General features: G+C 38.9%; 1 protein-coding gene across 1 annotated transcript; it reads right to left on the bottom strand.

Moving 5' to 3' along the window:
• Positions 1-1,046: 1,046 nt before the first annotated feature.
• THBS1 (thrombospondin 1) lies at positions 1,047-21,056 on the bottom strand. Its single transcript, XM_058162127.1, has 22 exons — positions 20,759-21,056; positions 20,309-20,402; positions 18,035-18,609; positions 17,388-17,463; positions 16,994-17,181; positions 15,782-15,892; positions 14,532-14,625; positions 13,600-13,773; positions 12,480-12,656; positions 12,108-12,281; positions 11,702-11,829; positions 11,455-11,607; positions 10,494-10,712; positions 9,872-9,979; positions 9,121-9,280; positions 8,511-8,629; positions 6,300-6,534; positions 5,459-5,686; positions 4,430-4,701; positions 4,111-4,208; positions 3,848-3,987; positions 1,047-3,464 (listed from the first exon to the last, which is right to left on the bottom strand). Exons 2-22 carry the CDS (start codon positions 20,373-20,375, stop codon positions 3,457-3,459), a joined length of 3,504 nt encoding a protein of 1,167 aa, XP_058018110.1. The 5' UTR covers positions 20,376-20,402; positions 20,759-21,056; the 3' UTR covers positions 1,047-3,456.
• Positions 21,057-24,556: the final 3,500 nt, after the last annotated feature.

Consider the following 24,556-nt stretch of genomic DNA (forward strand, 5'->3'; position numbering starts at 1 on the left):
GCAGTATACAGGTCCTCAATGGAAGGCAGGTTGGTAGCAATTATTTTTTCTGCAGTTCTAATTATCCTCTGAAGTCTGTGTTTTTCTTGTTGGGTTGCAGAACCGAACCAGACAGTTATAGAGGTGCAAATGACAGACTCAATAATTCCTCTGTAGAATTGGATCAGCAGCTCCTTGGCATGTATATACATGTAACGGGGTGGGGGTGGTCCACAGCTATATATAAGTTTGCCTAGACGGTGGGTGCTTAATTTAACTGGCCTGCTATATGTTAAGACTACTAAAATTGACCAGCTTATTTATGATTATCATCCATCCATCTATCTATCTATCATCTATCTATCTATCTATCTATCTTCTATCTATCCTCAATTTATATGACCACCTGTCTTATACAAAGTGACTTCCAATAAAACCAATGATTGATACATATTATAAAACCAATTCAAACAATTAGTTACTAAAACCAAGTTGCAAGAGAGCCAAAATCAGAAAGTTACATGTGATGCTGTCAGGGATTCCCAGGCCTGATGTAAAAAAATGTTTTGAGAATTTTCCAGAAGGGTTGAAGCTAATCTCACCTCTGATTAAATGATTAGTAACACTAGCATGATAAAGATCTATCATTATATGAGTACTAAATGTTACAGCAGAAACAGGAAAAGCTTCCTATTTGGATGGTATTTTGCACACCATTAAGGTCTTGTCATGGAAAATGGTATGCAAAATACCATCCAATTCACTACAGTGATCACATATTTGTGAATACAACTGGTTTGAAGATGCTTGAAGTTTCAATCCAGTGGAAGTTAATGAGTCCTGGGTTTTATATGCATTCTTTAAGTTACTGCAGCTGAGGTACCTCGATTCCAAAATTGTTGCCCTATATCAAATTGTTTCGGCTAATTGAAGGTTACAAACAGACAAATAAACAGGATAGTTTTAGTGGTATATATATGGAAGAATTAAGGAGAAGGAAGGACTCCCTTTTTTGTTTTAATGAATATAGGAAAATAGGAAAAAAATTATGAAGCCATAGCTAAAAGTTGTAAATATAAACTTTGAAATTTTTATTTCATGTACATGGGAAATTTTATCACACAATTTACATCTTTTAAAACTGTAAAATGGTTAAAATGTGTACAAAATATGCTTTGAAATCATTCTTTGAAAAAAGTATTTACTAATAGCAACACTACTGGGGAGGAAAATCAAATTATTCTTCAGTTCAGTGTGCAAATGAAATATAAAAATAGAAACACTACAGCCCTACAGGTAGCATTTCCTGATAATTTATTTAAATAGAACATCTACACAAACAGGAGATTAACTATTCCAACAGTTATGAAAAAAAATAATTTATACAAATTCAAGGAATGGAATACAAGATTTCAGAGAGAAAAAAATCTAACAGAATATAAGAAATTGTTCTCAGCACTTTTCCAATGCTGTTTTCTTACTGGGAATATGAATTTTGACTATATACAACTTGCAATATATTTTTTATTAAAAAAAACCTTCTTCTAATACTACAGTAGCTTTAAATTTTGTTAGATATTTAAACTCTGCTTGATCCAAAGGGTTTTTTTTTTTCCATTTTTCAGTCAAACAACAATGAGGTAATATTTGTATATAAAAAAATTCGCCTTTGACATTCCTTGTTTTCTAGTAACAGGGTTGTGGAGAAAGTAAAGCTAGTCTTACACTACAAGCAGTCTTCAAATGATGCTCCAAACATCCCCTCCCCCCATGCAATGTGTCTTCTGTAGTCCCCACTGGTGAGAAAATTGGGTATTCTCTTGGAATGAAATGATGCCCTTAGTCCTCCGTATCCTCCAAACAGATCTTTTCTTTTTTTTATTTGGCATACTGACTAACAGAAATATACCATAATCTTAACCAGCAGTATTACAAAGGTGATAAGGCCAACACATGAATACCTCCTGTGCAAATAACATAAGTCAAAGGATTGTGACCTACGGTAATTTGAAGCTATTCCATTTTTTTTTCGTGACCGACGGGGACAGTCAACATGTATACATTTTCTGCTTTGGCAACACAACAATAAGTAGCCTGCTTGGTTACTTTGTCAGCTGTTTTGCACAGAGAAAGAAAACACACTGAGAACAATTCCTACCCTATTATTCCACATTGCTTAGGGGAACTTACTCTTTGCAATCTAAAATAGTATTAAAAGTAACTCAAAATTCATTTAGAACAATAAATAACCTTTATTTACAATCTTTCTGTCATAGAAAAATGTAGCAAAATGGATAGTCTTGACGCATTATTTCCGTTTCAATCTTACAGTCCTTTGTTATTCGGAACAGGCAGGATAGGTAAAAAATAAATATTTTACATTTATTTTATCTACAGATGTCTTCCACAAAAACCATTTTTGGGACATTTTTTTTAAAAAACCCTCACCATTGCATTTTGTAGAACAGAATTTTGCATTTAACCGTACTCGTCACTCATTGTGCTTTTGAATCTTTCATTAAAATGTTTAAAAAGTTACTGAAGGCCACCACAAGTGCTAAATTGAGATGAAAGTGCTTTTTGACACTTTTAATATTGTTGCTGGATCTGCATGAGAACCAGATCGTGGATGCAGCAGCACAGGAAATCTTGCTTTACCCATATGTTCCTTGCCCTCCATTTTTTCCCCCATAAACCTGCTTCAATCAAATGTGCCATGATTGTTGTTTCATTTGCCCCATTGCAGATTTTTTTAAAAAAAATGTTAATATTGCATGTGGCTAGTTAGCAAGTATAACTTGCAAGTATTTTCCTACACAATTAAGCAAAGTAGGCCCTATTTGTGGAAACAGAACTAAGTATAATCTTAGGTGTGAGCATAAAGTGATCCATACTGCTGAATTAAGTGGGGCTTACGCCTGAGCAAATGTGCACTGGATAAATGATCCAGGACAGTATGTAACAATTCATCCAATTTACCTTGACATAAACCCTAGGAAGCATAGTTCTCTTTTAGAAAGTGAGGCAAACTCAAACCTAACTCAAACCTTCTTCCCTTCCTTCTTCTATAGGTTGAAATCTCTGGTTTAATTTTTAAGTAGTCCACATAAAGATACCCTTGTTGCAAAAGTGCTGATCCATTGGACCTCCAGTTAAAAAGAGGCAGTGACAATGCCCAGCTATTACAAACATCTTTCTCAAAGAAATGTCTATTCATTTCTGAAGCGAAGGAATGTTCTTGTTCCTGAAAGACATGTTTCTTCTGTGCTAACAGAGGTCAGATGGGAAGATTTGCAAATTTCTCTCTCAAAAGCATTCCCTCGAAACAGGTAATGTAGTCTCATGAAGGCAGGAAGAGAGGAATGAGCAAAAAACAAAACATAACACAACAAATGGTCCCCCAAGGTTTCTAGAAATTTAACAGTTCAGAAGGTGCAATACCAGCATTTTGAATTTCTATAATGAATTGCCTTCCAATCATTGATCTGCAGAAAAAAAGAGACAAAAACCATCAATTGTTTAGTAATTAAGCAATGACAATTAGAGATAAATTTATAAAATAGTAATCAACATACAAAATAAAGACCTAACTGTACTTGTTCTTGTACGAAAGGTGGGGTTATTTCAAAGCAAAATATGTCCGAGTAACAAGCCTACTGCTTCTCTAACAAAACAGTTGCCCAACTCAGATATCTATAAATCATACAGTTATTTAATTTAAATTTAAGATCCTTCCTTATCCAGCAAACACATTTCTTATTTATATTTAGTAAGTGTGATCTAATACTTCTTTTTTTAAAAAAATATTTATAAAGATATACTAAATACTTCATGATATTAAATCTAACAAAACAAGTTATGTTCTTACCTTTACACTCATATTTTAGATCAGAGAAGAATATCATTTCCTGAGAGAAGACAAACAGTCCTAAGCGACCACCAGCATAGGTTTTGTCATAGAGAGGGCCAGAGTCAGCCATGATCTTTTTTCCTTCAAACATTACCACTCTGTAAGGAAGAGCAGTGATAATTAATCTTTAGCATGAAATAACATACGGTACTTACACTGTAATCTTGAACAAGTCTTTCCCAAAAGATATAAATTGTTCAGTCTATATCGATGATGCTTACCTAATGAAGCCAGTTTTTGGCCTGTGAGTGAGACGCCATCTATAAGCAGTGAAATCTTTCCAACCTATCTGACGAGGGTCATGCCACAGAGTCTTTACCTGAAAGGTAAATGCAAGGATGAATTGTGCATTGCAATTACATTTATATAAGCCCTGGAGATAAAACATAAGCTCTTAGCAGGTACAGAAGAGTTTTCTTTTTAAAAAAAGTTTGTTATGCTTAAAATATTTTTTAACATAGCTATGTTTTACATTAGTGTAATTTGCCAAGATTTTTGAAAAGAAAAATGAATTCATTAATAATAGAAATTATCTATTACCTGTCCAACAGTATTTCCAGTATGCCACAAGGCATTACGAAGGTGCATTCCAGGACCTGTGGTAGAGTTTACTACTTTGATAGAAAGACCCGAATATCCTTGAGCTTTGGTTGGCTGTGATTCCCAATATGTTTGGGTAACCTGCTTCCACATGACCACATAAAAACGGCTGCTGGATTGATACCCAAATACAAAGCCAGCATAGTCATCATCTCTTTCTGTGTTAATGAAGAAAGTACCACTGAAGTCAACAGCATTAAATTCATCAAAACCTGGGAAAAAGAAAAATAAGTAACTGTTAGCTTTCAGATGAATGTCAATTCATGCTTTAATGTCCATCCTTTGTAAGGTTTTCATTAACAAATCTTTCCCTCTCCCTCTCTCTCTTTAAAATTGGTCTGGGGTTTATACTCAAAACTTCTAATCAAAACATATATTTTCTGGATGATTATGTTTTTCCTCTCACTATTTTCTCTGTCAAAGTATTTTTATACAATGAATTGAAATTAAATGGAATTAGAACTACGATTCATGATTGCATCCTAAATCACGATCTATATCCATTGCATTGTGCAATGCTGCATCTTTCCAGCAAAAGCAAAAGTGAATAGGCATACTGAACAGAGATCCAGTATTCAGAAAGAGCTTTTGTATGTATATTCAGAAGTTCTGTTATGCAGACTTATTGTTCTATTGGATAAGGCTTAAAGGAGCTTAAGCAACATTGTTGTTGTTTAATTTCCTGAAATCAATGTTTTTTATCCTTGCCCTCTTTTTTCAGTGCCTGTTCATTTCAAAAACTGAGCATCTGGTATTTTTAAGAATGCCTTATGAAAAACATTTTTTTAAAAAGAATTTTTTAAAACAATTGTAAACATGGTGATGAGGTGAAGGAATGTGAATGTGAGGACGAAGAATACCTATATCCTTATACAACAATATGGTATTTGTTGACCAGAAGGAGATGATTCTCAGTGGATGTGTGTGTAGGCATGCACATATAAAAGAAGCCAAAACTTTGATGCTCACCAATAGCAAGTCCAGGATCACAGTTGACAGTCTGAACCAGTTCTTTGCCTTTGTGACGAACAATCCAGTTGGGATCAATTTGAGATGTTCCCTTTGGATCCAAGGGAATCATCTGGAATCGACGGAAGTCTGTCTCACTTATGTGAACATTCTCAGGGCAGACGTCATCAATGTCATTAACGTTATCATTGTCAAAATCATCTTTGCATGCATCTCCCCGCCCATCACCTGGCAAAAAATAGAGGAATAAGGGGTGAGTTCAGAAAGAAAGAAATGAACATCATGTGGTATATTTCAGACTTCCAGTAGCAGATAGTTTGAGCAATTATACATACGAACCAGTTCAAGAATTAGCTAAGTGGCTGGAATTCTTAGTAGCTAAAGTAATTTTTAAATAACAGCAACTTTTAAATGTTTAAACAGGAAGGCCTGTTTAAACATGTCCTTAAAACCTGGCTATGTTCCCTGATCCTGGATTACCATGGGTGGTATATGCCCCTTGGAAGATATTTCAGTGGTTAAATTGATTGTTTTTTCTCTAGGCTTTGTTTCTATTGTTTTTTTCTAGATGTAGAAAAAGTATGTATGCCTGTATATATGTATATATGTACTCTGTGTGTACAGTTTGCCACTCAGAGATATACAAATTGGAGTAACCTAACATTTTAATAAACAAACAAACAAAATTTAAATATTACAAGGCGTAAAGGAATGTTGCATTTGCAGGAAAACCACATATTCATTCATATTAATGCTCTGTAGTAAACCACATTGAAGACTTCATTACATGTCTAAATGTTATGCCGTCTCTTTCTAATTTCATGCAAATTGTCTTTCTTACCATCTGAATCAACTTGGTCACGGTTGGGAACCAATCTGCAATTATCTCTGTCATCAGGAATACCATCATTGTCATCATCGTGGTCACAGGCATCTCCTTTCCCATCTTTGTCATGGTCAGCTTGGTTTGCATTGGGCACATAAGGACAGTTATCAAGATTATTCTGGTGGCCATCTTCATCAATATCCTGGTTGTCGTCACACTCATCCCCTATACGATCGGAATCTGTATCCATCTGAAAGCAAAATGTGGAACATTTGTCAGGACAAAGATTTACAAACCCTGGAAGATAGCATCTTGAAGCAGGAGGAAATCCAGAGGTCTCTTTTGGGGCTGAGCCTCCAATGGTCAGAATGAATCCTTCATTTCAATAGCTTGTGGAGAAGCAGTTTTTGCATGCATGGGCCTTTCACTTTACTAAAGCGAACGGAGATAAATATGTATAGTAAGATACTAATGTGCACTCAAAGTTTTGAATTATTGGGAATCCAATTCAATTCAATAATTCAATTTAGCTCGGTGTAGGATTCACCTTGAGTTAGTGAATGATACTCTCTTAACGCCTATCCAGTTTGCTTTGGCATATTGGAAAAAGTCAAACTTTACTGTGGCTTCTATTATCTGTAGTGCATTTTTAAGGTTGGTAGCAACCGTAATGTTTCTGCCTTTCTAAAATATAATCAGTCGATATTTAGATGTAGAAAGCTATATTAAATAAATCATATAAAAAACCATCGGTCTTCAGTTTTAACCACCACATAAAATAAGTTCTCTGAAACAGATTTTCATCTTAAATATAGACATAATTCATTTTATGGGCATGTTTTTGTAAAACTAAATTCCTAGCCTCAGGACATCATAAGTCATGATACCCATACACATACAAACTTTTTTGCAGATTATGTATTGTTTGACATATTAACAGTATTTTTATTGCTAAATTCCTGAAATACTTAAGTTGAAAAGCAAAAAATTGGGGTTTTTATTTTATTTAATCCACATTTAATACACTTGTAACCTCTACATAGACCGTTCTTTCCAATTATTAATTTTATTATATTGCTGGCTGATATTGTTGCAGTACAAAATATATTTTTTCACCCAGTACAGTGTAGTGGTTAAGATGTTAAATCAGGGCTGAGAAGACCCAGGTTCAGGTTTATCCTCAGCCATGGAAATTCTTTTGTTGGTATGAAAATAAGAGGGAGTTCTAGGTATTTTGCCTTTTTCTAATGAATGATGGAATATAGATTTAGTGAAAAAAATGATTTTTTTCAACCAGCACCATGTACCCCATTTGACAGGATTTATGTTCAGGTGTTGTGTTCTGAAAAATCTCATTTAAGATTTAGATTTTTAATGAAAGAAAATATTTGTAGCACAGGTTTGATATAATTAGACTTCAGAGGATAATTAGAACTGCAGAAAAAATAATTGCTACCAACCTGCCTTCCATTGAGGACCTGTATACTGCACGAATCAAGAAGAGGGCCGTGAAAATATTTGCAGATCCCTCGCATCCTGGACATAAACTGTTTCAACTCCTACCCTCAAAACGACGCTATAGAGCACTGCACACCAGAACAATTAGACACAAGAACAGTTTTTTCCCGAAGGCCATCACTCTGCTAAACAAATAATTCCCTCAACACTGTCAGACTATTTACTGAATCTGCACTACTATTAATCGTTTCATAGTTCCCATCACCAATCTCTTTCCACTTATGACTGTATGACTATAACTTGTTGCTGGCAATCCTTATGATTTATATTGATGTATTGATCATCAATTGTGTTGTAAATGTTGTACCTTGATGAACGTATCTTTTCTTTTATGTACACTGAGAGCATATGCACCAAGACAAATTCCCTGTGTGTCCAATCACACTTGGCCAATAAAATTCTATTCTATTCTATTCTATTCTAAAGGGTCCTTGGTGCTCTCTCAACTTGCTTGTTTTCTTGCAGATGTTTCATTACCCAAACTAGGTAACATCATGATAATGTTACCTATTCTGGGTAATGAAACACCTGCAAGAAAACAAACAAGCTCCCAGAGCACTGAGGACCCCTCATTTTTATTTTTAAAAGACGCTCTGTCCCAGTTAACAATGGCATCCTTTCTTGACATATGTTGCAGAGCTATACATGACATTCTGTAAATTAGAAGATTAAATAAATATTTAATTGTCCGAGGGCACTTAAACTGACCTGGTCTGGGTTATGCGCCATTGGGCAGTTGTCACACTGATCTCCAACACCATCCAAGTCTGAATCTATTTGATCCACATTGTACACATATTGGCAGTTGTCTCTTTCATTAAGAATGCCTAGAAATGTAAAGGAACCCATTCGGGTATCTTTAATGGTAAATGCATCTAGATAATAAGTTATTACATAAAAGTAAGTACGAGAACATGGTTCATAGAAGCCAAAATCATAGCCTATCACTTTAGGTATCTAACACTAATAGAGCTGACATTTCAGTTAACTATTCAATGGCAGCACATCTTCAACTATATCTACAAACCAAATAAGAGGCAGTATGAAATTAAATCTGCTTTTATAGAAGCTGCCATGTATGACATTAAATAAGCAAATGAAAAACATGGGATGCTATTAGAATATGCAACAGTAAAAGTACCTCCAAAATGGCAGGTGTATAACTTAGTTTCTCTATTTTTCATGTATTTATTTGAAATGTTTGATATATCCAGGTCATCATTAAGAGTAGAACTTGCTCAAGGGCAGGCTCCCTATCTTGAGATGACTTGGACAGTCATACTATAATAGAAGAAAAGAAGAAGTAACCAAACTTTACCATCTCCATCAATATCCACAGCACAGGCATCGCCTTCTCCATTTTGGTCTGTATCTATCTGAAGAGGATTGTGATTGTATGGGCAATTATCACAACGATCACCAACATCATCCCTATCGTAGTCATACTGTTGTGGATTGTAATTGAATGGACAGTTATCCTGCAGAAGGAAAATTTAAAAGCCTTGTTAAAATATGCTCAGATATTTGCACAGGTAGTGTCATGAATAACTTATTCAGTAGATTTACTGGAGTAAGAAGGGTAGCAGGCATGTTGAGGATTATTTCTTTGGCACATAAATGAAAGGTAATCAGTAATAAAGGGGATAAGCAATGCAGCATCCATATTTTATTGCAAAATTGGTCTTTTTTTTTAAAAAAATCCATTTTTAGCTACAAATTAGTTAACTATTTCAAATTGCTGCTACCTTTCAATCTTGTAAGTCTAGCTACCTTTCAACCTCGTATCATGGATTCAATCTCCTCCTCTTTCTGCATTTTACGTTAGTGGTAGGGAGGGACAGTATATCGGTGGGCAAACTTGTCATTTTACTATGAACAGAGTAGGAAATGGGCACGGATTTTTATTTCATATTTTACTTTTTCTTCCACTGACTGCATGGGAAGACATCTATTAATCCATTCCAAGGTTTCACTGGATCTACATGCAATTTTCTTTTGGTCTTTGGCTATCATTAAGTGGGATATTGTCTATACTACAGAGGAACATTTTTTTTTTAAATTAAACTTGCCCTATCATCAGGAATGCTGTCATTGTCGTCGTCGTCATCACAGGCATCACCAATTCCATCATCATCATAATCTTCTTGTCCAGAATTGGGAAGTTTAGGGCAATTATCCTGCAGAAAAAGATACAGAACATTTGTCTTTAATTTCACACAAAGCAGTGTTCAGATTACAAAGGCAGACCCTGTCTTGGTGATTCTTTAATTTAGAGCACTGTCAACATCACTAAAATCATGATTTTTGAACAAGAAGAAATTATTCTGAAACACTTATGCTTAACCCAAAATAAGCATTTTTAAAAAAACATGTGAATTATGATCAATCAGTTGTGTCCATGGCAACTAATTTATTTAAATGTACTACACTGAATAAGAAATATGTCCACTATCAGATTTTCATAATATTGTGCCCTTTTGTGCTATCTCCTTTAGGTATTTGATTATTTTCTCCAGAATTATTTTGCATCACAAAATTTGGAAAAATGGAAAAACTAAAGGGCCACTCTGTTTTATCTCGTAAATTCATTTAAGAAGTATTAATTCAATAAGCTCATACTAAAATAGTAACCAAACCACTTTTCCCCAGTATTAAAGGATGGAATGGCATATAATGAAGAAATAGGCTTACTTTAGTGCAGTGGTAAGTAGCATTGGCAACACAGTGAAGATCCTCATTTGGCCATCCATCTAAGTCAGTGTCTTCTCCACAGATAACCCCATTGCCAGCATACCCTGGTTTACATTCACAGCGATACATTGGGTCACTGAAGTGTCCAAGGTAGATGCACTTGGCAAATTTATTGCAGGTGTGAGTTCCATCAACACATGGATTACGTGGATTGCATACCTAAAACAGAATTAAGAATATACTTGCAGAGATGTCTTTACCTCATTTTTCTTTTTAATGTATCAAAGGAGGACCAATACCTGACATTTTTACTGTGTTTTCAAAGCAAGCAGCTGTTGACTATGATTTTTGTGAATTCTCTCTGAAGAGAATTAGGTATATGGTTTTCTTTATCGTGTTTTAGATACCGACTGGAGCTTCAATTCTCTTTACACAAAAGAGAGGACTGCCCACTGAATTCCACCTACCATTTGTGGCTCTCCACTTGCTTATTTCCTGACAGTTAGAACAATTAATAAGTGGAACGACTTGCCTGCAGAAGTTGTGAATGCTCCAACACTGGAAATTTTTAAGAAAATGTTGGATAACCATCTGTCTGAGATGGTGTAGGGTTTACTGCCTGGGCAGGGGGTTGACCTAGAAGGCCTCCAAGGTCCCTTCCAACTCTGTTGTTATATTATTATTATTATTATTATTATTATTATTATTATTATTATTATTATTATTATTATTATTATTATTATTATTATTATTATTATTATTATTGTTTCCAGCTTAATTCAAACTGAATTTCTTATATGCAACTGGTTGCCTCTGAGCAAAATCATATGGCTGCATGTAACAAAGTAAACTGTTATCTGGTATCTTCTTTAATTCTTGGTCATATATGGAACAAAGGGGCCCTAGATTCCAAAGGGACTGAGGCTTCATAAAATAGGAAACATCTCTATTTTGACGGTACCTGCTTGTTTGCCATTGCATCTTCCACGCCCTGACCAAAGGGCTGTGATCCCGTGAAGCGGGAGGGACAAGGCTGGCAGTGATAACCAGGTACAGTATTCTCACATCTGTGTAGTCCACCAAGTACAAAGCATGTATCTGGGACCTCTTGGCACTGAAATATGAAGACGTGGGAGAAAATTTTGGCCATAGATTCATTTGCAATTGTCTTGAACATTGACTAGATTAATGCATGCAAATTATCTTACTTCATCAATATCTTTGCATATAATTCCATTTCCTTGATAGCCAGCAGGGCACGGGCCACATTTCCAGGAACCATCGGGGAAACTAGTGCATTTAGTTCCCGCAAAACAAGGATTAGACAGACATCCATCTAAAAATGGCAAGAAAATTGGCACAAATCAACTTTTATTTTCTTGGCTGTTCTCGCCATTAAATAGAATGAGGTGGCCACCTTAAAAATACCTGATAGAATATCAGAAGTAGCAACAAGATTATGGAAGTCATAATGCAGTCATTTTGCCAAAATATTTCACATTTCTTTGTTATGAAATTTAAATTGTTGCATTCTCCACTTTGCCACACTCTTCTGAAAATGACACAGTACTCTTATATATGCTGCTTGATTGTTTACGATGGGCCATTACTCACCGATTGGGCAATCCTGCTTGTTGCACATCTGAGTGGCTGTTGCATCACCAATGCAATCCTTCCCTTCAAATTTGGGCTCTGGATTATTGCAGAGACGGCTGCGTTTCTGAATGCCTCCTCCACACGTAACTGGACAGGCATCCCAAGGTGACCATGGCCCCCAGTTCCCATTAACTGAAAACAAAACAAACAATAAGGAATATTTCTGTATCTTGGAACTGAAGGGGAAAATGCCATTGGCATTAGAAATTCAGGTTGATTTGGGTGATTTTTTGGAAAACATTTTAATAATTCCTGTTCTCAGTATCAGGTGATGAATATTAAAATACGATCATGTTTCTCGTACAAAACCATTTAAAACAGTGTACTTACTAGGGCACGGGCTTTGCTGGCAAGGCTTGTTTTCGCGTGCCTCTCCTTCACACGTTTTGCCTCCCATCTGAGGAAGTGGAGAATTGCACAGACGGATTCGAGTGATTAACCCAGTTCCACAAGTAACAGAGCAGGAAGACCAAGGGGACCAATGGCTCCAAGCACCATTCTGTCTGACTGTAAGCAATAAAATGTTGCTTAGTGAGTGATCAAAGTATTGTAATAGTCGATTAGGAAATTACCATACTATGGGGTCCTTGATTATGTTAGCACTGATGATATTACCTGGTTGTGTAATGAATTGTCTGCAAGAGAGCACCAATGAACCCACAGCTCAACCTGAGCTACAAATATTCTCTTCTATTAATTACCACACTGCAAAAATTATTTAAATATTGCTGTCACTTGAATCAGAAAATGGTTTTTTATAGGAAGTGTTTTTGTTTTAATCATAGAATAGAATAGAATAGAATAGAATAGAATAGAATAGAATAGAATAGAATTTTATTGGCCAAGTGTGATTGGACACACAAGGAATTTGTCTTGGTGCATAGGCTCTCAGTGTACATAAAAGAAAAGATATGTTCATCAAGGTACAACATTTACAACACAATTGATGATCAATATATCAATATAAATCATAAGGATTGCCAGCAACAAGTTATAGTCATACAGTCATAAGTGGAAAGAGATTGGTGATGGGAACTATGAGACGATTAATAGTAGTGCAGATTCAGTAAATAGTCTGACAGTGTTGATGGAATTATTTGTTTAGCAGAGTGATGGCCTTCGGGAAAAAACTGTTCTTGTGTCTAGTTGTTCTGGTGTGCAGTGCTCTATAGCGTCGTTTTGAGGGTAGGAGTTGAAACAGTTTATGTCCAGGATGCAAGGGATCTGCAAATATTTTCACCATATATCATCAACCATCATATATCATATATATGATATATATATGATATGTGATATATATACCATATATCATCATACCAAATATCATCAACCATCTCATAAATGTTTTACACCAATCTGAAGTAAATCAGTGTTTCCTAGTATTAAGTATGGAAAGACAGAGTAAAACTAGATATCAGCTATCTACAATGTAAAGAATTTGAATGCTCACATCTCTTATCACATTCTTGCAAGTTACATATCCGTGTTTGCACTGAGGAGCCTTCACAAAGATGGTTGATTCTGTCACAAGAGCGCCCTCTCTGCTGAATCCCATTGCCACAGGTTGTAGAGCAAGCGGTCCATTCAGACCAGGGAGACCAAGCATCATCTGCAGAATCGCTTGCTGTAAAAAGAAGAAAAAAATATATAACAAATATATAATAAAATAAAAATATTCTTAGAAGTTACCTCAATAGGAAACAGAGATTGCCAAAATAATATAGTGACAGATTCCATATTGCCCTGTAAATTTCCATTTACTCTTTGATAACTGAACTATCCAAATTACATTTGAATGTTTGTAAGAAAAATTCAGAACCAGATGACCAAGGTCTCGTGTAACATATTTTGGAGATTTATGGGACACCTTGTGCTTACCCAGGAAAAGAAAATAAACACAGATATCCTTGCTACCAGTTCCTGAAATCTCCTAAGGGATATGAAAAACTTTATTAAGATTTTGCTTTGGTTTCCTCAAACTATGAACCACAACTCAGAATAAACTTGTGGAAGTTTCATCAATCTTAGAAATTTTTATTTTCATGTATGCTGTCCTGACTGGACTCGTAGTTCTTTCTTAATTTTATCTGACTTTTAATTTTTACTTAATTCAAATTACTTTGACACAAGCCATCTATCTGCAAACAAACAAACAAAAAAAGATTGTGTCCTTAGTTCAAAATCTAATATTTATAGCTGATCCTGAATGTAGTGGCAATTTCAAAGATGTCTGCATTAGTTTCAGAATTTCAGGCTAGAAACTGTACTCTCTCACATATACTCTTTTCAAGATAACTTTTACCTCCTAGGTACAGAGATTGAAAATGCAAAAACAATCAAACTGAATCTTATCAAATAAGTTAAAGGGATATAGTTACTTACGCCAACATCGTGGGCAGCATTCACCATCAGGAACTGTGGCATTGGAACAAGGCATGAGAGGACAAGACACTTTATGGCACATTACAGCAGAATTCTAAACAGGAGGGAAAAAACCATCCTATTAAAAAAACATAAATCTGACATTTCGTTTCCCAGTACCTTAATGCTCTACTACAACCAGTCATACTCCATTGTGCAAAGTATTTTTTCCCCAACAGCTGTTTAACATTTAGAAAGGAGAGACTATAATTAGTATGGGAGAAGAGAGAGAGAAAATAAACTCATCTTCTTTCCAACTGGAAGCAATAAGGATACTTTAGGAATTGACTTTAAAACAATTTATGTCATCAGGTTAGTAATCATGAAGCCAGAAATAGGCTTCAAATGTTACAATCAAGAGTGATTTTTAGTCCAGATTGTAAGTTTTGAAGCCTATTTTTGACTTTCAGTCCCATTAAGGTGGATGCAATTTTAATAAGTGTGCAGATGATTGCTGCCTGGAATCTGAACAATGGGTAGTTTGGCTTTTGGTGGAGTATACTGAGGCTTTTTGAAGTAAAAGCAAACTCAAGAATATAAAGCCCTTCAATCATTTGCAACCCTTATTTGTTCATTTAATCAATAGCTACTGTTAAATGGGAAAACCAAATCTTATTGAGTAGCTTTCCAGATCTTGTCTCATTAAGCTAATAAAAATTCTCAAAGTTGCCATTTTGGTTATTTGCCTGAATTTTATTTGATCATTAGAGTCATTGGTAGAATGGATTTAGGAAAGTTGGCTCCACATTCAAACAAATCCATGTTGTAGCTTGATGTGTATTTTCATCTTATGCCAAAAAAAAACAAAACAAATGGTACAGAATGGTAACTTTTGCCAATTCTGTTCTTTAAAGGATAATAGACATCATGTTTTTGTAGCTTTAGGGGATAACATAAACAAAGAGTGAATTAGATGTCAGTAGTACAAAGAAAATCACAGAAGCTTATCCGAATACAACTGTCTTAAACTGTCAAAAAGGCAGCTCTGATTAGGAAGCAAGTTTAGCAGAACTTTCCTTGCTGCAAATATTCATTCACAACATATGGATGGTGGCAGGTTTAAGTTGAAAAGAATGTATTCAAACTTTCTTACAAAGACAGTAACAGATATTTGGGTCACCAATTTCTCTACACGGGTTACATTTTGCATAATGTACTAACTAGATACATGATAAATCCTTTACTGACAGGTTAGCTGTAAAGAATCTTACCTGGCAGGTACATGTGGTACAGGTGTCGGTGGTCCATTCAGCTGCATTTTCATACATAACATTATTGTGGTGGCATATTCCTTTCCTTATATCAGGTGGGCCGATAAGTTCCTTTATAACAGACATAAAAAGAATAGATAATAATGAAGATTTATAAATCCGGCTGAATCTGACAGAGCAAGAAAATGGCTTTTACACTGATTACTTAGAAAGGATTATGCTTCCATTTTAAATGCTATAGTTCTAAATACCTACATAGTATTTAAACGATATAACTAAAGTAATACATATATTTTTCTCCATTTGATTGCTCACCTATGTTAGACCATATGGAGAAGCTTCAGGGGAAGCTGGACTGTATACAAATGCAAGTTTAGCCAGATTTCTAGGACCATAGTTGCTAGAGAAAATTTAATAAAAATACTGCAAATGACTATAGGTCAATTTATGACCATAACTGAACTACAATAATGGTAATGATTGTGATAGTTTTTAAGTGGGTCATCCTATGACCGCACCTAATTTTATGACTTTAAACAAATGCTGTGTTTGATAAGTAAGCCCACTGTTTGCTATAGGATGTTTTTTTGCTGAAAACTGAAAGTAAATGCCAGTTTCCAGCAAAAAAAATGTGATACATTGCAGTCATGTGACCATGCAAACAATCATGCATGCAGGCCAATTGCCAAGCATCCAAAATGTGATCACATGACTATATGGAGCCGGCTGGCCATTGGAACTTCAAATCTGAGTTGTAAGTAGCTTTTTCATTGTAACTTTGAATGGTTGCTGAGCAACTGATTGTAAGTAGAGGATTACACGTACAGCAGGATATATCTACTTTTAGGTCAGTTGCAAAAACTATTCATATTAGACATAAATTTAATGTAATGCTATATTGGCTTTGATTTAATATAATTAGGTGAAGCTAAACATTATATTTCATTCAGTATACTACAATACAGATCTAATCATGGCTTAACATGTATGAAGCATCTTTGGTAGTGACCTTGGCAGCTGAGAAGAAAGAAAAATAGATTTCTTCTTATGCACAAACATTGCCCAGGCTGGTCACTTTAAAATATTTCTTTCTTACAGTACTGTAAGTGAATGTCTGTTTCCCATCATTTTGGAATGAAAAATAGTTAGCATTTATGAGTCGAGTCCTTAGAAGGCTTTTGATTCTTTCTTGGGTATTTAATATCCACTTACCATGTGGTTGACAGAGTCCTGAACTTTTATAACCAGGGCACGCAGGCTTTGCAGCTCCAGAAACATTTTGGTTAGATCGTCACAAGAAAAGCCACAGATGTCCTTGGTTTTCTGGCCAATGTAGTTGGTACGAATGGCTGGACGGGAGCCATTCATGGGATTATCTAATTTAATAAGTGTTCCAGTAGCTAAAGAAACAATTAAAACACATACAGATTACATATAGAAATACTTTCAAAACTGACAGAATTCAGCTTAAACAAATGTAAGGCAATATTTCTTTAAAATACAGTGGTCTGCATTTCATTTTGTGTCTAAACTCATTCATTTCACATAAACAGGAATCTTATAATCAATGGGCCAATACATTTGAAGAAAAAGGTTTATAACGTACAGATCTGACAGCCTTTATTCCTCAGGATGGTTTCCAGTGAAGTTCCAAACACAAACCGCACATTCTGCAGCATTCCCTGAAAACATAAAGATTTTAAAAAATCCATCACTATTACAAGGGGAATTCTTGATGCATATATATGTGTGTGTATTTTAATTGGCACAATTGTCCATTTATGTTTTAACTCTCATATCGTTTTTGCCTATAATTTATTACTCATCTTGAGTTAGGAGTGACCTATATTTCATTCAGCCTGTGTAAGAATTTTCATACCTATATTTAAAGATGTTATTATTTTCATTTTTAATACAAGCATAAACTATACTGTCCAGAATTCTCATTAGTTGATAATAAGTCAGTCTCTCACTTCCTTTTCATATCAACAATGATCAAATCTTAATATTGCCTAATTTTTAACAGAAAACTCAAATTCAATTTAAAGCTTACACCATTGGATGTATTTTAACTGTACATACAGTATTAATAATCCAAATGTCAGTTAAATCCCCATTGCTGTGGATAGGAGTCAATGATGAGTAGTCAGAGGCAAACATTTTACTTTCTTGAGACTAATTTTTTTCAAAATGGCAAATCAAATTGGCTTCCTTGAATTGGACTCTTGAACCTGTTATAAGAAAGTATCTTACCTGGAAGTTGTCATTAACTTCTCCTTTAGCAATACGGAGTCTGGCTCTGTTGGACAGATCCCGAGTGAAGATGTCTTGAATAGGAATTTCCAGCTCAACATTGGTCATTTTTTCACAGCCCACATAGAGTTGAGCCTGATCCTCTTGCACAAAGAGGGTGATGCTACTCCATCGCGCAATGGGCAACTTCACCTCTTCCACTGACACCAAACTTTGGTTACCTTCATCAGGAAAGACACTCAGGTCCAAAGTTTTTGCCTTGCCATTTAGCACCAACTTAAAAACGTAGCCAGAATTATCCTTGCGTTCCACGGCCAGTATGGTGCCGGCATCCTTCTTTATTGGGCGAAGATTAGCTAACAAGATGAAGCCCTTCTCGGCTTGGATGGAATAAAGAATGTCTTGAAACTTGTGATCAGAAACTGCAGGGATACGGTTGGCATCATCAATGCGGTAGGCAGGGCTGGAAGTCTCTAGTCCTTTGATCGAATGCACCCCCATTCCTTTGTGGCCTCCCTTGCGGCCAAAGCCAATTAACTCAAAGAAATCAAAAACACTGTTATCATCACTAGTCTCTGTCAAGATAAGAGAGAGGAAGGGAGAGAGAGAGAAAGAGATGGTTATGTTGGGCAGGGACAGGTCTAAATAGCTGCTACTGCTGTTATTATTGGGGTCTCTCTTTTGTTGATAAGAGGAGTCCCAAGAATGCTGTCAAAAGCTATAGAGGAAAGGGTTTGGATCTTATAGTCCTCTGTTCACACAGCAATTTCCCATCACTACAGCTTGGGTTCTGCTGCAGCAAAGCAATAGAGGCAAGCTGCGGAATACTTGGCTTCCCATATACGTTTCCCAGTTTTTCCTGGCTGAATGAGCCAAGAGGATCAAAGAAGAACGATTGCCCAAATGACAATAGAAATCAAAGCCCAGAATTCCTCTTGCCTCCTCCAGGGACTCTGAAGTTTCAAAGTGGAGGGCAACCCAAAGGCATAAAGTGGAGATTCCCAATTTATGATCCAGGCTGTGCAAGGGACAAACCCAAAAGAGTGAGCCCAAAGCAATAGAGAAGGATGGAAAGCCAGCTCTGCCCCAAAAGAAGCAGAGCCGAACAGAAGGGGCTCAGTAAAGCTTCAGGGCAGGCAGGTGGGAGAGAGAAATAGCATTGCTAGCATCCGGCTCAACCTAGAAGCCGGGCAACGTTGGAGCAATGCCTTGGATCACCTGAAGCATCGGGGATCTGGCTGAGGGTAATAATCCCCCCTCCCGCTATCTCTTTTACTTTATAAATAAAACTTCCATACAGAACTAGGACACCCGCCGACCCGCCCCTTTGCTGTGCGCCTGGTTGGCTCGGAGCGTCTCTGGCACGGCGCCCTGGCCCCAAGCGAGGCGGATGCCAAGGTCAATAGTCCGCTCGGAGCCAGAACCCAGACGGAAAACGCCTCGCGCGCCTCGAGCCCACCGTCCCTTCTCAAATATCAAGCCACAAGCCGGTCGAGCCCGCCCAGCCGGGGAAGCCCCAGGCAGAGGAGCCGCTTGAGCAAGAGAAGCGGGACAATCAATTGCCACGTCGGGGCACCATCCAGGGGTGAAATCCAGCAGGTTCTGATGGGTTCTGGAGAATTTTATGGAAATTTTGAGTACTTCGGAGAACCGGCAAATACTACCTCTGGCTGTGGGGTGGGAATGGAGATTTTGCAATATCCGTCCCCTGGAGTGGGGTGGGAATGGAGATTTTGCAGTATCTTTTCCCTGCCATGCCCACCAAGCCACACCATGCTTACCAAGCCAGCCCCCAGAACCGGTAGTAAAAAATTGGGATTTCACCACTGGCACCATCCCTTAGCCACAGGCAGCTTTCCACTCCTGGCTGATGGCGGCCACCGCCGCGCAGGCAAAGTCGCCTGGGCAGTGACCTCCTTTCAGGGAACAGAGGCTGCCTTTTCAACCGTGTACTCTCGCCTCTGTTGGTCTGCAACTCCTCGGCGTTGCCCACAGAAGAGAACGAGGGGTATAAAGTCCAGCTGGAAAGCGCCAGGTTAGAGAGAGCTGTACTGGGTAGCGACTGCCTTATTCCGTTTTAAGCCATTTCTGCCACCCCTACCTGGATAAATTGGACATCCAGGTTTCTCTAGAGACTTTCTCCCTTCTCTCCCTTCTCTCCCTTCTCTCCCTCGAAACTTAATCTCGAGTTTGAGCGGAAAGTCTCCCAATTCGGAATAGCCTCCCTATTTACCCGCGACGTCTCCCCCCCTCCCGCGATCCCATAATCTTTACCTGGAATCCGATTTGTTGTGCTGACTCCAAGCATCAGGAGGAGAAAGAGACCGCCGGATAGCTCCATGGCAAGAATCTCGCCCCAAGGGACAACCTTCAAGCAAGAAACAAACCGTCACCAGTCATTCGACGATCTCGGACTATCGCCCTCGCCTAACCTAACCACAAGCAGCCGTCTCGAAGAAGCGCGCAAGTTAGGACAGAGCGGTGAGAGATGGAGGAAGAAGAGGGAGAAATCGTAACTACAGACCCAAACCTCGAGTGAGCAAGATAGAAGAAGGAAGGGAAAGTATAGGAAGGAAGGAAGGAAGGAAGGAAGGAAGGAAGGAAGGAAGGAAGGAAGGAAGGAAGGAAGGAAGGAAGGAAGAGCGCTGTAGCTTTCTTCTATTTATCTTAATAGTCTTTTCCAAGCGAAGTTGTAGGAGAAAACAAAAAGTCTTCAGGACTTACTTTTTGTAGGAGGCGGCGAAGGATTCCCCAGAATCAGATCCTCTCGAGAGCAAAGGTGGTTTTTATAGAACTCGGTACAAAAATCCTTCCCAGTGTTCTTGGGCTCTGCGAAGTTTCCCCTGCGTGGGCTTAGCACTTTGGTCCGATACACGTCCGAGCGAGTAGTGTCCTTTGCGGTCCTGGAGCAGTCCGAGAGCGCGAGGGATCTTTTGCTGCCGGAGGACCGAAACGGATCAAGAGAAGCTCACCCCTCCCCCAGGTCTCTCCTGGTGGATCACCCTGGCTGGTTGCACTGAGCGGCGGCAGGAGTTCCCTCGCCTTTAAGGAGGTCGGTTGCTCGCACCCCCGAAACTCCGCGAGCCAATCAGCGGCGGGCGGACAGGAAGCGGGCTGGAACGGATCCAATTAACTCGCAACGAGGCAGAACACAGGCGTGCGGGCACCCAGGCACCCCCTCCTACCAAAATGCAGTCCGGGAGAAGTCAGTGATGCGCGGGGGCGGTTGGTGACAGATTCGTTCCGATCAGTGGGACTTTCGCCCCCTCCTCCCTCACCCTTGGCCACCTTGGGGGGAGGCTGTATTGTCCCTGGAGCTTTCCCATTTGGCCAAGGAAGGGATATTGTCTACATTCCAGGCAGTTGTGAATTCCTGGGTGTGCAAATGTGCGGTGAAATTCCTCTCAACCCCGAATCATCAAGGGAGCAAATGCCCTGTGCGAGTTCTGCGCATCTAATGCCCGAAGGAATGGGCTCCCCATCCCTGGACCAGCCGAAACAAAAGAGGGAGAGCAAATATAGGCGTTTGCTTCTTCCAGCAACCTCGCCTGGGTCTTCTCTACTCATCGATGCTCAGACCTGCATCCAAAGTTCAACTTTGCTACCGTTCGTCTCAAGAACTTCAGTGGTCAGAGAAAGTTTCTTGGCAGCCTTCTGCGCCTTTTCGTGTTTCATCCTCCTCATCCTCTAACTATCTTCCACCTTGGAACCAGACCCGTAGTCCCGCTATCTCTTCCCAGAGCACTAAAAAGGATTGGGGAGGGGGGGAAGGGGACACAAAGTGCTTTGACGCCCCGCCCGATTAGGAGACTTTTGACTTTAAGCTGATCAGGTGTTCTCATACGCGCGCCTGTGACACAGGTTTATCAAAAGTGTCTTCAGTTCGTTTTTGTTTTTTGTTTTAATTAACGTCATCCTGTGAGTAAACCAAAATAGCTTGTTCTAATCATCCTGCTTATGGACTCAACAGAGGACAATACAGTGTAGGCTTTGAGCTACCCAGGACCCCGCTATTTCGAGTAGAGAAGGAGGGGTGGTTTGTGTGTGCGTGTGTGTGTTTTAATAGTCAGATTTCATTTTGACCGGCGCGCGTTCCCCTTTTGTTCCGATTGGCGCGGGGAATGTCCGCTAGGGGGCGCCGGATGAATTCTTTATCTTGCGGGTCAAGCGAGGGAAAAGAGTTTCAGTTCAAGCTCGGCATTCCTCGGCCTGGGAGGGCGGTCGGGCGCCCGGCTGCCTTTTCCCTTTTATAGAAAATCGGGAAGAGGAACGTCAAACGTCTCTCCCTCCTCCCCCCCTCCCCCTTTCCCAAACAGACGCCTCCCCCCCCCACCCCGCCGTGCGTATTTTCGTAGCACTTGCTCCCGTTTGGACGCGAGCGGGAAGAAACCACCCAGGGGAAAGCTGGCTGCCCCCGTCTAGTTTCTTTCGATCGGAAGGAATGAGGCTTGGCCGGCCCCCCGGTTCTGCCTCCTTTTCTCCGCGGCCTGGCTGCGAGATCTCCCAAACGGAGAGTTTCGCCGAGGTTCGGGGCGCTGCCGGTGCCTTTGGCCGCTTCGGGTAGCGCAGGTTTGGCGGGAGCATCTTTTTGGCGGCCCCCTCGTGACTCCGCCGGTCTGGAATTCCCATTCACGGCCTCCGGCTCTAACCTGGAACCGGGGGCAGCCCGGGGAGGGCGGGGAAGCTGACCTCAAATGTCTGGGCGAAGCGGCTCTTTGCGCTTCGTTGCCTTGTGACTGTTAGGTAAGCAAAGGCCAGGTAATCCTGGTTCCCTTCCAAGCGAGAACGGAACGGGGAATGCCGTCCGTTCCCTGATTGCTGCTTTTGACTGACCGGCTTGAAAAAAAAACACCGGAACCAGCCTTCCTGAGAATCAAGCAAGGGGTCCAGCTCTTGAAAAGACCATTGTTATGGCCGAAAGCCCCGCTGGCTCATTGGGACGATTAATCGATTACAACCACGGCATCGAATCAAAGTGCTCACACCAGGCGTTTTAATCAGGAAAACCAGGGTTAGGGCCCATGACAAATTATATTATGGAGACGGAGCAGCTCTGTCCTCACTTTGAGGACAGATGAAAAAAAGCTTCCCCACAAGATAAACCTTGGCTCTATGTAGGTCTGCAGAAGGAGGGGTGAAATCCAGCAGCTACTGACAGGTTCTGGAGAACCGGTAGCGGAAATTTTGAGTAGTTCGGAGAACTGGCAAATGCCACCTCTGGCTGGCCCCAGAGTGGGGTGGGAAGGGAGATTTTTGCAATATCCTTCCCCTGGAGTGGGGAGGGAATGTAGATTTTGCAATATTCTTCCCCTGCCATGCTCACCAAGCCACACCCACAGAACCGGTAGTAAAAAAAAATTGGATTTCACCACTGTGCAGAAGGTAGTCCCTTTAGCTAGGTTGTGGGTTCTTCTTCCTTTTCATGGGATTGGATGATTTATACGCACAAAGAGAGTAGGTTTGATCTAATAGTTAAGGCCCCCAGGCTAGAAACCAAGAGATTGTGAGTTCTAGTCCCATTTTAGATATAAAAGCTGACTGGATGACTTTGGGCTTAATTCACTTCAGAGAGTTGCTGTTGTGGGGAAAATTGGAAGAGGAGGAGGAATTAGGTATGTTTGCTATCTTGAGTTATTTATAAAAGTAATAAAGGAAGAATCTCTCCCTACCCCCCTTTCTCTATCATCCATCCATCCATCCATCATAATTGTTAAGTAGTCTCCTATCTTAGTATAAATAAAGGCATACAAAGGGAAACTTTCAGAGGTAATGAAGGCAAAATATCTTTTTTTTTAAAAAAGAAAGGTCTTAATCCAATATGAGGAATCAAAAAAAATAATAATTCCTCAGATACAATCGTTCTTGGACTGAAGCCAAATAAGCAAGATTTTCATCATTTTATTGGCTCTTCACAGATTTCATGCCTTACATTGAAGAACGAGATTAAAGGAACCTAATGCATTAGAGATCTGTGGCCTCTTAACAATATTTAATCAGAATGATCCAGGAAATAAATAGGTCTGATTATTTCTGACAATAGAGTCAAGTGGTATTTAGCTTGTTTTGGGCAGAATGCTCTGTAATTTGAGGATATTCTTTTATCCAGCATTGTCATTAGTGATCTAAGTGATCTTGGTGGCTCAGAGCACCTCTTGATATACCAGCTGCAATCTATACTTTCCATACTACAAATTATTTAACATTAATTGCCCCATTGCAGTGAAGTACATGTGGTGTAGCAATAAATAACTGGGTCTGACCTCTAAAACAATGGGATGCCATTACTTTGTCATCTGTAAGGACTTCCCATCTCTTTTTCCAAACCTATTCAAAGTGCTGGTTAATACTAAAAATCCCAAATGAATGGGGCTAGATCAGGGATCTGCAACCTTAAACACTCAGAGAGCCATTTGGATCCATTTCCCACAGAAAAGAAAACACCAGGAGCCACAAAATCCTTCCCATGCCTGACTATTTCTTGAGCGACCACAAAACTCGCATATGTAGTTGAATTAAACGTTC

The sequence above is a fragment of the Ahaetulla prasina genome, chromosome 1, assembly GCF_028640845.1.
Source record: "Ahaetulla prasina isolate Xishuangbanna chromosome 1, ASM2864084v1, whole genome shotgun sequence".
NCBI lineage: Eukaryota > Metazoa > Chordata > Lepidosauria > Squamata > Colubridae > Ahaetulla > Ahaetulla prasina.